Source organism: Trachurus japonicus, chromosome 9 (assembly GCF_045865225.1).
Source record: "Trachurus japonicus isolate A0001 chromosome 9, Traja_1.0".
NCBI lineage: Eukaryota > Metazoa > Chordata > Actinopteri > Carangiformes > Carangidae > Trachurus > Trachurus japonicus.
Window position 1 is genome coordinate 26,101,508 of NC_140915.1, and position 12,902 is coordinate 26,114,409.

The 12,902-nt window shown below is 41.3% G+C and overlaps 5 protein-coding genes across 6 annotated transcripts in view; 2 read left to right on the forward strand and 3 right to left on the reverse strand.

Annotated features, from left to right (window-relative positions):
* The window catches only part of iqgap2 (IQ motif containing GTPase activating protein 2), a 32,482-nt gene extending 29,505 nt beyond the window's left edge, over positions 1-2,977 (forward strand). For both annotated transcript variants that reach the window (XM_085787017.1, XM_085787018.1), the window contains 6 exons: positions 465-552; positions 690-902; positions 989-1,149; positions 1,285-1,428; positions 1,851-1,959; positions 2,262-2,977. In XM_085787017.1, coding sequence (XP_085643143.1) covers positions 465-552; positions 690-902; positions 989-1,149; positions 1,285-1,428; positions 1,851-1,959; positions 2,262-2,375 — 829 coding nt within the window. In that variant the 3' untranslated portion in view covers positions 2,376-2,977. The remainder of the gene's footprint in view (positions 1-464; positions 553-689; positions 903-988; positions 1,150-1,284; positions 1,429-1,850; positions 1,960-2,261) is intronic.
* Positions 2,978-3,169: 192 nt separating this feature from the next.
* On the forward strand, positions 3,170-5,827 carry f2r (coagulation factor II (thrombin) receptor). Its single transcript, XM_085787019.1, has 2 exons — positions 3,170-3,291; positions 4,165-5,827. Exons 1-2 carry the CDS (start codon positions 3,222-3,224, stop codon positions 5,391-5,393), a joined length of 1,299 nt encoding a protein of 432 aa, XP_085643145.1. The 5' UTR covers positions 3,170-3,221; the 3' UTR covers positions 5,394-5,827.
* Positions 5,828-5,899: 72 nt separating this feature from the next.
* On the reverse strand, positions 5,900-7,333 carry LOC146981619 (uncharacterized). The gene is made up of 6 exons (XM_085787022.1): positions 7,036-7,333; positions 6,763-6,908; positions 6,558-6,619; positions 6,339-6,449; positions 6,163-6,264; positions 5,900-5,980 (listed from the first exon to the last, which is right to left on the reverse strand). The coding sequence occupies exons 1-6, from the start codon at positions 7,144-7,146 to the stop codon at positions 5,943-5,945; spliced, it is 570 nt and encodes a 189-aa protein (XP_085643148.1). The 5' UTR covers positions 7,147-7,333; the 3' UTR covers positions 5,900-5,942.
* Positions 7,334-7,778: 445 nt separating this feature from the next.
* Positions 7,779-9,712, reverse strand: LOC146981620 (saxitoxin and tetrodotoxin-binding protein 1-like). The gene is made up of 6 exons (XM_085787021.1): positions 9,562-9,712; positions 9,088-9,230; positions 8,860-8,927; positions 8,505-8,633; positions 8,240-8,335; positions 7,779-8,148 (listed from the first exon to the last, which is right to left on the reverse strand). The coding sequence occupies exons 1-6, from the start codon at positions 9,670-9,672 to the stop codon at positions 8,057-8,059; spliced, it is 639 nt and encodes a 212-aa protein (XP_085643147.1). The 5' UTR covers positions 9,673-9,712; the 3' UTR covers positions 7,779-8,056.
* Positions 9,713-11,262: 1,550 nt separating this feature from the next.
* Positions 11,263-12,832, reverse strand: LOC146981621 (uncharacterized). The gene is made up of 6 exons (XM_085788183.1): positions 12,654-12,832; positions 12,157-12,299; positions 11,982-12,046; positions 11,774-11,911; positions 11,579-11,677; positions 11,263-11,498 (listed from the first exon to the last, which is right to left on the reverse strand). The coding sequence occupies exons 1-6, from the start codon at positions 12,756-12,758 to the stop codon at positions 11,443-11,445; spliced, it is 606 nt and encodes a 201-aa protein (XP_085644309.1). The 5' UTR covers positions 12,759-12,832; the 3' UTR covers positions 11,263-11,442.
* Positions 12,833-12,902: the final 70 nt, after the last annotated feature.

Below are 12,902 nucleotides of genomic sequence, written 5' to 3' on the forward strand. Positions count from 1 at the left end.
TGAGTGATGCACTTTACTCATCTAGTCTGTGCTTCTTTTGGCTATCACTCAGTAACGTGTCTTTGTTGTCTTTCCTGCCCTTCTATCGTTTTCCTGTCCAAAAGGGAAGGGGTTTGGTGGTCAGCGTTATCTTGCCTATAAACATGTATCCGTCTGCATCAGTGTCTTAAAAGAGACAGAGCTGCTCTCGTCATTATTTTCTTTGCACGTACATTTCAAAAGAAGGGAGAATGTGAAATCAGTATGTCCATGAGTTGATACAGTGGGATTCAGAAGTCCTAGACTGTTACATATGTGTATGTGTCAAATGTCAAATAAATTGCAATTTTATAATGTGCTGAGGCCATGTGCAGAGACACAGGATTATGGTAATCAGAAATATGAGTGAAAAAGAAAAAACTAAACAAAACAACAAAAAAATGGCTCATGCAGATTGTCTTTTTCTGTCTGTGTCTGTGTGTCAGGACAAAAAAGCTAATAGTGGATGTGATTCGGATTCAACCTGGAGAAACTTTGCCAGAGATCCTTGAGTCCCAGGCTACTGCACCACAGGTGACATTTTCTTTTCTGTTGTTTTCTTTTGCCATGTACCCAACAGCCTCTATCAGAGGAATATGCAATAAAGGTTTGGTCTCTGTTTGCATTTGTTCATTTATTTGTGCAATTCTAATATGACTTCACTTCTGAAGGAGTTGGAGCATACAAAGATTGTCGAACGCCGTGCAGTTCAGGATGCCCAGACTCCAGAGGGTCTGAAGAGCAGCCCGGCATTACTGGAGGACAGCCAGCTGCCTCTGGAGCAGAAGAAGAGGAAGATCCAGAGGAACCTCCGTAACCTGGAGCAGGCCGGCCTCGCCACTGCTGCAAACAAATACCAGGACCTCATCAATGACATATCAAAGGTTCATAAGCCACTCTGGCCTCCACCACTAACTTGTTTGCACTGTCAAGTCTGTTCAGCTTCTAAACCAAACACTGTAATTGACAGGACATTCGCTACCAAAGACGCTACAGGCAGAGGAGGAAGGCCGAGCTAGTGAAGCTCCAGCAGACGTTGACGGCACTCAACTCAAAAGCAGCCTTCTACCAAGACCAGATGAATTATTATGATACCTACATCAAGACCTGCCTGGATAACCTCAACCGGAAGTGGGTTGGACCTTTTTATTTAGCAAACTGTGTCGGGAATGAATAATTGATCTCCATTTGTTTGTATGTGACGTTTAATCTTCCTGAAATTTATGTGGATATCATATAATATATTACTGTGCTTTGTACATTCAGGAATTCACGCAGATCCATAAAAGTGGACAGCAAAGGCGAGGATAAGGGCAGTAAGAAGTGGAAGCCACAGTCTCTGAAGTACACTGCAGCCAGGCTGCATGAGAAGGGAGTCATCCTGGAAATTGAAGGACTTCAGACAAACCAGTGAGTTAAGAGAATAGTATTTTTGTGTTAAGAAGAGTACACATGCCCGTTAAAAAGTATTGGGACTGAAACTTTTGTTTCAATTATACAGTATATGTGTTGTGTGCTAACATTTTTCTTCTCATGCCCTGATTCCCCTTTAGCTCTCAAGACAGTTACCATGCTCTCCTGGGTTAAAATGTGGAACAGTTGCAGATAACTAATGATGATAATGTAGAAAATGTGTAGTTCAGCTGAACGTTTAACGACCGCACATTAATCAAATCTGTCAAAACAGGGAAAAGATGATTCAGTGCTGATTTGGAGTTCCCCCGAAAACTGTGGAAATGCCAGAAACTATAAATGATGGTCATGTTTTCCCCAGTGTGCTGTGTTGTCACTTTTTTTGTTAATCCCATATTATTGTCTCTCTCATGTCTAAGGTTCAAAAATGTCATGTTTGACATTTCACCTGCTGAGGAAGTCGGGGACTTTGAGGTGAAGGCTAAGTTTATGGGAGTCGAGATGGAAAAAGTCCAGCTTCATTTCCAGGTAAACACATCCCAAAGCAGCTCACCAGTCAACACTAAAACCTGATGACAGATGGTTAAATGTGCTGTTCCCGTCATTGGACTACTAATGGGAAATGTGTTGGAAATAACGGAAATATTTTCCCACTGCAAACGCACTTGTCAAAATGAACCTGTGTGTTATTTTAATTTTTTTTTATTATGACTAGAAACTTAAATGATTTATCTAGTGATCAAATTTACTTCCCTGTGTCATTCATCATTATTTATTTTGTGTAAAAACCTCCTAAATTTGAGTTTCTCTCATTGTATTTTTGTGTCCAGGACCTCCTTCAGCTGCAGTACGAAGGTGTTGCCGTCATGAAGATGTTCGACAAAGCCAAAGTGAACGTCAATTTGCTAATTTTCCTCCTAAACAAGAAATTCTATGGAAAATGAGAAAGTTAAGAGGAAGGAAGAAGAAGGTTTAGAAGCAGAGGATCAAACAGATTGTGCCTTCTGACAGTGCTGAGTTTGATGATCAAAATTAATTTTGTCAGAAAACAGTCAGTGGTTCAGGACTGTGTTTTTGTTTCATCTGATTATAATTTGATGGATCACGCTGAAATGGAAATGAGATATTCAATTAAAGCTATCCGTCCTGTGCTTTTCCATGTGGTGATTGTAAATGTAATGTATTTTAAGAATGACATTGTAATTATATTCATGTTTTGTATGTAAAAGATAGTAGAAAACACACTTGTTGGTTCCTCTTTTGCTGAAGAAACTTTAAGGGTTTGATGGACATTGAAAAGAAGCAGCATGATCAGTTCCCAAATGGATTAGTGGAGCAACTCTGCAGGCAGCCTGCATGGCAACACGACATACTGTAGTTTACCAGTGCCTTTTTAATTAAAGAGTTTAAAGGAATATGTTTTAATTAATAAAACATTCAAAACTTTTAAAAGCCGCAACTGATGTATTTTTAATGTATTATCAGATTATAAGTGATTTCTAATGCTTGAAAATGTGCATAATAAATGACATATGCCCCAAAGCCATTTAACATTTTTCACCCTCAGTTTTACCATAATCTGTCTCTTCCATGTTGTCAACAAAGACGCTGAGGGAAAATATGAAGTAAGATGACTGTAATGTCACTTCACTGTTTTAGGGGAGGAGATGATGTGCAGTGAGGGAGAGGCGGGTCCACACTCAACTGTAATAACGGGTTTGAAGTTGGCAGAAAAAACACTGTTGCCTCTCTTCTTCAGCAGGCTTTATCAGAGGAAATACAGTAAAGCCATGGGTCACCTGTTAGCAGGGTTGCTAGTATTGTTTTCTCTCCAGAGCTCAGCACTTGCCTCCCAAAATGGTAAGTTGGTTTCTTAACCAAAAACTTTTAACACTGATAGTTCATATCAGATTATTAGATACATTACTGTAATAGAAATATGTTGTACAGGCGTGCACCTAATGCAAGATAAGTGACACTGAGTATATTTGCATCAAAAGTGTCATTTCAAATTAATATGGCATTTTTTGTTCAATACAGTTGTTTTAGCAGTACGAGGCTGTAGCCCATAATTCACTTTATGACAGACTATAGTTGTATATTGCTGGCTGGAGTTTAGTAGAAACTGGGACCATAATTAGTTTAAAGACAAATGATCAATCATTTGTAATTCTGCCCAAATCTGTTTTGACCACATAGCCTACAGCAGACCATTATAATTAAGTGTGCGTAAGTAAATCCAGATTAGATGTTTTTTGTACTTTACTTTGGTAGGCTATATCAATTTTGTGCTATCTAATACATTCAGTCCACAAATAGTTGATGTCAAAATTACATCTGTACAGGATAGGATTTTACCCACAACTTTATAATGTATTAATAAGGAGTATAAATAGTTAAAAATCAGCACCACTCAGATATTAAGATGCTGCTTATGGGTTAATGGCTGAGCAATAAAACAATAACACAATAATCAACAATTTGTATTCCATTTTGTTGATCATATGTTTAGTCATACTTAAGTAATGTGTTGTTATTATTTTACATAAAATAGTTTTAGAACTCAAATACTCACAAGGTCAGTCATCATAGATGTGAACTATAAAAACAAGCTTATCTCTTAAATATTGCTGAAAATAAGATGATTATTACTAAAATACATCCAGTTTGTAACATCTAATTTTCTCACTTATTTCTGGATTTATGTAAAGATTTTGTTCTGTCTCTTGAAAGACTCAGAGCTGCTGCCTCGGACTTTCTCCGGTCACTTTGTACTGGTCACTGATGAGCCTGTGGACTACGTGGATCTGTCTGTGTTGGACTCTATGAGGGATGACGGAGGGTCCGGCTCTGGCTCAGAGCAGGAGCCGGTGAAAAGACACGGCCACCACGGTCCACACCGTCACCCCCAGAAGCACTTTATTGTCTCAGAGGAGGCTAAAGGTTTCCTCCAGGGTCGCCTGGCAACAAGCTTTGTCCCGACCGTTTACACCCTTGTCTTCATCGTCAGTGTGCCCCTCAACCTCGTCGCTATGGTGATGTTTGTGCATCACATCCGTCCCAGGAAGCCAGCAGTGATCTACATGCTGAACCTGGCCTGCGCTGACCTCCTGTTTGGCCTGCTCCTTCCCTTCAAGATCGCCTACCACTACCATGGCAACGACTGGATCTATGGCTCCTTCATGTGCCGAGTGGTCACAGCAGCCTTCTACTGCAACATGTACTGCTCCGTCCTGCTCATGACGTGCATCAGCATCGACCGTTTCCTGGCCGTGGTTTACCCCATGAACTCTCTGACGTGGCGCAGCCCTCAAACGGCCTCGGCCGTGTGCGCTGCCATGTGGCTACTGGCGCTGGGCGGAGTGTCGCCCCTGCTGGCCTCGGGACAGACCATGTATCTGTCAGAGCTGGGCATCACCACCTGCCATGATGTGCAGGATGTGGAAAAACTACAGGCTTACTATCTTTACTTCTTCCCCATCTACTCTTCCATCTTCTTCTTCATCCCGCTCATCTTCACCACAGTGTGCTATGTGCGTATCATCCAGGCTCTGGCAGCTGCCAACGTGGAGAACCGCTCCAGGAAGACCCGGGCCGTGGTGATGGCTGTGATGGTGCTGATGGTGTTTGTGGTCTGCTTCACTCCCACCAACATCATCCTGATGGTTCACTATGTTCAGCTGTTCCACAGGTCCAGTGACAGCTCCTACCAGGCGTACCTGCTCTCCATGTGTCTAGGCAGCCTCAGCTGCTGTCTGGATCCCGTCCTCTATTACTTTGGCTCCTCTCAGTGCCAGAAGCAGGTGGCGGCACTGTTCAGATGTAAGCAGCTGGCTCGGGCAGAGAGCAGCTCAGAGACACAAAGCACGAGGACCAGTGGACGGACGGACAGCAGCAGGTTATGCAAGATGGAGAGCGATCAGACCGGCCTGGGGACTCATTACAGCCGGCTGGTGGCTTAAGTGCACAGACATGAGTCTGAGAGACTGCAAACTTGCACATACACACAGTATGATACTTAGATTTGTATATGAAACTTTACTAAGGACATGCGTGGGTTGGATGAAAAGAAATAAGACAAATCTGTAACTGTTTATTGTTTATTTTCACTTATTGGCTTATTTGATGCATCGTTGTTTACATTTAGAGCCAGTTCACTTCTTGTTGTTTTCTTGAAATCATAAAATATATCCACCAGCATGACACCATGTGGATATATTAAATCAACCTCACAGCCAGCAAAGCAAAAGCATGTCTCTTCTGATTTTGTTTCATATCCTTCTTTTCAATAAATCATAAGAATCAAACAGTTAATTGTAATATTAATATAGGTTTTCATCAATGAATATATAAGATCATTAATCACTTGTACTGGCATTGGTGGAGCCCAACAAAATGTGTGTAAATATCAAAGTTTGTGCTAAAGGAAATATAATTAAATCAGAACCAAACTACTACATTATATATATTTTGCTTAATACAAAAGCTGCTTTATCTTTTGTCTTTTTCTTTTATTGTTGCTCACTCTCTTTGTCGTCTGGACACAGCTCTGAAACACAGGAGAACAAAGGAAAGATCATCAGTGAGAGAGGAGCAGGTCAGGATTAAATATTGCATTTCAATACAACGTCTCCACCTTGTGGAAACTTGTGTAATATATCGTGTGCAGTGAAGATAAAGAAGAAAATGGTTGAGAAAACAAACTGGTCACTGACAAGTTACTGTACTGACCTGTTTCACCATCGTAGCTGTGGAAGTTGTCCGGGAAGTTCAGACACCCAACTTGCTTCTTGAAAATTTCAACATTTTTGGGGTCTATTTTTCCTGTCCTTGCTGAAAGAAGAGGATTTTTTTTAAATGTGTATTTTAAAGCTCAGTTCAGATGTGTTGACAAGACCAGGACTTACTGAACTGCAGGATGTATCTGCCAGTGACATCCCCATTACGAAAGGTGTCTGTCCACAGCAAGCAGTCAGAGCAAGTCTGTAGGATGTGTCCTTTGTGCTCTGACAGATTTTCTTTAAAGGCAAAGTAACTGATCATTATACAACATCTGATGTCGTGGATGTATTTGTGATGAGTCTAAAGATAAATCTCTGCCTTACATGTCTGACTGTGTAACTTACTGCGAAATGTGGTGGCAATTCCTGAGACTGTTGCGTTCACCTCCCCCGAGATACACCGATCACTTAGAAAAACATGGAGACGTTATGACAGAACTTTGTTTTCACAAGCTTTAACACCCACATGCCCTTAAACAGGTAAAACCTTTTTTTCTCATGTACTCTTACAAACTATTTTTCCACCAATGATTTTACTTGATTAACTTACAAGCAGTAATCTCCCCATCGTAATGTCACAGTCTGACTGTCTGAGGTGCCAGACAAGTCGATCCAGGAGCTTTTTAGAGACTCCAGTGCCATGTGGTACTGCTTGGGGTCACCAGCACCCATTGCATACACCCATTTTCCAAACACCTGTATGCAAGCAGTTAAGGTTTATGTATCCATAATCCAAATAATCAATGTGCTTATTCATAATCAGTTTTTGTACGCTTCCATTTTTGGAATGAATTAGAAAAAGCATCACAGCAGGACAACTAACCTGTTTGGGGTCCTCTGGCATAAAAGGTTTGACCAGGTCCTTGCAGTCAGGTGCAGATGCAGCAGCGAGGGAGGTGAGAGCCAACAGAAACACAACAGCAGGCAGAGCCATGGTCACAGAGGGACGAGGACTGAGACTGAGAGAGAGAGAGAGCTGCACTGCAGATGATGTTGCTGAACCTGCAACAGAAAAGTTTTCCCTCTGGGGTTTCCAAAAAAAAAAGAAAAGAAAAAAGTTGTATGGGGCAAGAGGGAGGTTTCTACATGCTCAAATGCACTGGTGAAGGTTATTTAATGGCCATGTGGAGCCATGCAGATTTCTTTTATTCAGCACAGAATGACCTGCTCAAGTCTTCTGTTGCCCGTGCTGCTGCCCCCAAATGAACCCAGGCAACGTGCCACGGCTCGTCTTGGACAGACGAGATGTTTAAAAAAAAAAAAAAAAGAGGACCTGAATCTTTTCATCAGTCGAACGAGGGTTGTTTCTCTGCGGGGCTGTGTGGACTCCTCGTGGCAACAGTTTAAAGGTTTGACGTCTTCTTTCTCCCCCTGACAGTGATGTTACCCAACAACAGTCTTTGTTGAAGTTCCTGGGAACAGCGGGGCATTTTAGAAGAGCTGTGTCCATTTTAATAAAGCTTATAATGTTGACATATGGGTCAGCAGAGTGTTTGGCAACTTTTATTGAATGTGAGAAAGGATGAGGGAAAAGTTGGAGCAAAAATAAATGAGTGGGAGACAGTACAGAGGAACACCAAGAGCTGTTTTTATTCACCACACACAACCAGTGGGAACATAGTGGAGGCATTAAAGCAGACATTTGAGTGTTTTTTATAAACTTAACTACAAGATCTAACATAACGCAACACCACTAGGCTGACAACAACTTGATGTCTAATCAAAAAACGATCTCACAACACAGGACTACATCAGTGCACAAGCAGCATCTTATTAGAGCGCTATTCATACATGTTAAGATGGATTTGTTTTCAGGCTTTTCACAGGGCTGCAACATCTCCTCTTTAATTTGTAGCAGGCTCAGTAGGAGTTTGATCATTCTCTGTGTTCTCTTCAGCAGCTGAAGAAGAGGGCTCCCTCTCATCTGGACACAGATCTGAAACCAGAGACAGTCATAGATTCAAAATGAATTATCCGACAATAGGATTTGGTGGCAGAGAGATGCAGAGCTGAAAATGAAGACTGACCGCTGCCTGAAAAGTGGTACTCTGGGAGGAACTTAAGACACTCGGCCTGCTTCTTGAAGGTCTCTAATTCAGATGGCTCCAGACTGCCGGTCCGTGCTTTGAAGGAAGAGAAATAAAACAGGAGGGTGAAATGGTGAGGCAATGTGGGAACTGAGGGGGAAAGATAGTGGATTTTAAAATTGCTTTATAACTTAAAAATCTGCACGGTAAAAAAAGAGTAATAAAAAAAAACATATGAATCTAATAACTACGGCTACTAACTTACTAAAAAGAAACAGATATCGTCCCTTTGTCTTGCTGTTCGGGAGGTGGGTGGTGTCTTCAGACAGGAGGCAGTCAGGACAGGTCTCATAGTACTTCCCATCATGATATGAAGTGTGACCACGGATGTTAACTGTGGAAGAAATATCAAAACTATTTTCATATTTCCACAATAGCTGAAGAAAATTAACCAAAACAACCCAAAACATTCATATGTTTGTAAAGTTGTGTGGCTGTTTTCTAATGAAATTCCCCCTGTAATGTGCTGTGACTGCATGTATCACCCACATATCACACAGCTCGTGAGTGGTGAGTCTGAGTGATAACAAAAAACACTGTGAATGTTACAAGATACATACAAGTGGTGTGCGTGGTCATTCCTGTGACGGTGGCATTAGCCACACCCTGCAGACATTTGTCATCAGTTCTGTAATGAGAAGAAATGAAATAAAATAAAATAAAATAAATAACCACCATCCACTTTTCACTGCATTCTTCACTGTTAACTGTGATCTGGGGATCAACATAACAATATGATACAGCACATAGTTGTGTGACCAGTCATTTGCACTCAGCAGTGTCCTTACATGCGGTCGGCCCAGTAGATGGTGATGGCTCCATTTTCTGAGGAAGCTGATATTTCCACCCAGGAGCTGTTCACTGTAACAAAGTCGTGCTTCAGGCTGGGCTCATCCCACGACCCCACATGAAGCACCCACTTCCCATAGATCTGACAACCACAAAGTATGATATGATATGATGTAATATAATAATAGAATCAACTTTGTTCTGAGATTTTTAATGACTTTTTTTTTATCAATTATGTTACTAATGTGCATTTTCGATCCATATCAATTGCATATGCTTGAACTTTGCTGATGTTAAGACTTCAACATATGGATAATGGATGTGTTTTTAAGACATCTTGTCAAAACATGTTCTTAGTCACTCGGCATCTAAAAATTAACACCAAAAACAAAGCTCAGCTATTCAGGCACTGCACTGCAGCACAGAAACTCCTGGGCGGCCAATAAATGATACAAATGATTGCTGATACTCACAGGGCTGTGGCTGTCCAGTACCAGAGGCTTCACCAGCTCTTTACAATCCGGTTCAGATGCGGCACCCAGGGAGGTGAGAGCCAGCAGAGCTATAACCAGCTGTGCAGCCATGGCTCGAGACAGCAGGCAGCCAGAGAGCAACACCAATGTCAGGGATCCTGCCAGCTCCAGTCTCCTCTAGGGAAATGTGGGCTGGACCCAACACACACATACTCTCTCTCTCTCAAACACACACACACACACGCACACACGCACGCACGCACGCACACACACACACACCTCTTCTCCTGGTGGGAAGGAGCAGTTCACTTGTCCACCACATCCAGTGTGTCCTATTTACCCTTTTACATAACAGCCATCTGGCAGAGAGTGAAAACAAGACCTTTGAATTTTTCAATATGTGAACACCCCCTGCACAGAGTCACACACACACGCACGCACACACAAACAAACAAACACACACACACACTGGCTGCAAAACATGTAACAAATATTTTGCCAAGCTTCTTTTATTCTGTATAATATATCACACACGAGAAAGAAACTGCCATCTTTACTGTGGAGGTAACGTTTATGTTTCCTCAGACCAGATGTATGCTTATGTAACATGTACCCTGATTTTTCCAGGTGAACAGACAGTTCAGATATTGCCCACTAAGTTGTGTTTTTGTGAAGGGAGCAAAACATTATCGATAATGACACTAATGATAATCCTGTAATACTGCACAATCATGCACCTGCCACTCATCCAACACTGTGCCCTCTCACACTAAAATTAACAAAAGCAGATCTGATCAGCTGATCTGCTCCATTTCAAATATTATTATGTGAAGGTCAGTCAAACACAACAACAATCACCATCATCGTAATAAATGTGTGTTTGCACAGTGCTAGTTGCCAGCGCTGGGGAATAAATAATCATGTTTTATTGCCAATTGTGTCTCATATTATCCAGGGTGTCTGTGCCTCTCCACTAGATATTGTAAAGGCAGGTTATGTAAGTCATAAAGCAGCTCTCAATGGATGTGCACTGACATGGACTGTGTTATGTAACACGTACAGTAAGCACCCTATTCAAATGTCATATTATAGTTTCACTTAACTAATTTTGTGCTGGAAATGCTTTGGGATAAATACCAGAATTAGATTCCCAGACAGAGAGAGAGAGAGATGGTTGAATGTGAACCTGAGGAACTTTAGCAAAGCACATTGCTCGATTCTTTGAGGATCTAAAAAGCCACATTGTTGTCGGCTTTCAGGAGAATCACCAAGGGGTTTCACTCCAGCAGAAATTTCTCACAGTCATTTGGAACTGTTGCTCTCCATCCTTCATGGGGCCCTTGGACAAGCGGTCAACATGAAGCATAGCCCTGCTTTAGTATTTCCCTCTTTGACTCCCCTTTTGTTGCCATGTAGACTGCCTCTAACTGTTGCTCTGTGTCTTGGCAGAAATCATTGGAGGCTCAAGAGAAGTTACAGAGTAGTTTAAGCCAGAAAGAACATAGAGACTGCATTCAGTTCAAAACAGTGGCAGGATACCACATGACGACAAGAACAAAACTTTTTTTTCATGATTTCTGAATAAAGAGTCGATGTGAAACTTTAATCACTTTCACTTTAATACAACATAAGAATCAATATTAGCTGTAAGTGAGTAGTGGTTTGTTTTTTCTTTTCTTTTCTTTTCTTTGTTTTACAAAATGGAGACAAAAAAACAAAACAAGTAATACAGACTGTTTGTTGATGCACATGAAACTCTCTGCAGGATTTTGTCCTATTCACATCTGTTATAACATTAGTGATACATACAAAGTGTGGTTACAGTAGAAATTAAACTGCAATCTCAGGATTTGGGGTTCGCGTTGGGTGACAATATCTTCTCTATTGTCCGTCTTCCTTTTTAGCTTGGGCAGGTTCCTTCTTGTCAGGACACAGGTCTGAAACAGAGGTAGGAAATGAAGTTGATGAGGGTCTCGATACATTACCAACACTGTTTACTATTGTCACAGCATCTCACCCGTGTCACTTCCAAAGAAGAACTCTGCTGAGAAGTTGAGGCATGCTGCCTGTTTCTTGACAACTTCAAAGTGAGACTCATCAACCCTCCCAGTCTTTGCTGAAGGACAGGACGTAACAGAACATGTGTGAGTGCTAAAGCTCTGAGGTTTGGGATTTGTTGTTAGCATGCATGTGGAGATAACTATGAACTCACTGAAGAGGTAAAGGTTTCTCCCAGTTTTGGTTGTCCCATCACTCTCCGTTGCCACAGTGGTGTCTACCCAGAGGACACACCCAGGGCAGGCCAGCATGTACTTCCCAAGAGTGTCATAGACGGTGGAGTTAAAGTTAACTGTTAAATGCAAAGCTAAGTTCAGGAACCATTCAAGCACAGACAGTAATATGCACCGTAATGTACTTACATACGGCTTTGGTGGCGTTTGCTGAGAAGGTGAAGTTAATACTTCCATAGTGACAATTCCCATCCCTTGAATTAAGAAAAAAACAAACAAGAGAACTGGAGTAAATCACAACTCTTACATTAAGCACTGGACCATACAGGTATCAAAACATTTAATATTCAGAATAATGAGTTACATTTTATCTGCCCAGCTCAGGGCCATATCCTCACTATCAGGTATGGGTGAGATTTCCATCCTGGAGCTGGTGAGTGAGTTAAGAGTCTTCTGAAAGTCTGCGTTGTCTGATACTCCAGCATGAAGAATCCATTTCCCAGGGAGCTAGAAACAGATGTGCAAAATTGAAAGCCATATTACAAGCCCACAAATAAAATCTCTTTTAACCCCCTATATTTTTTTTGTAGTTTCTTTGAGATTAAAAAAAAAGAAAACCAAAAATTCAAACATCATTAAACATTACTTTAAAATACTGACCATTTATTGAAATATGACATATTGGAAATTACCTTCATAGGAAATGATTTACAGTGACCTGTTACAGTAGGTGCACCTGCATCCATAATTCATATTATCCTCCTTGTTGCTCTAACACTAACTTATTTTTATTATTTAAATCATGTAGAATAAAGAAAACTGTATTTTACCTTACACATGTCAATTCTGAGAACAACGTACCTGGGTTTGATCCTCCATAGGTTTAATCAGCTCCTCGCAGCCTGGATCAGAGGCAGCGGTCAGAGAGGAGAGAGCCAGCAAGGCTAAACAAAACTGAACAGACATGATCAGATTGTGATAACACCTAGAGGGATACAACAGCAACAGCAGTACTACTGTACTCCAGCAGGAACACTGGCATGAGGACGAACACAAAGGATGTTACATTTATATACTGTAGGGAGGAGAGAGAGAGAGAGAGAGAGAGAA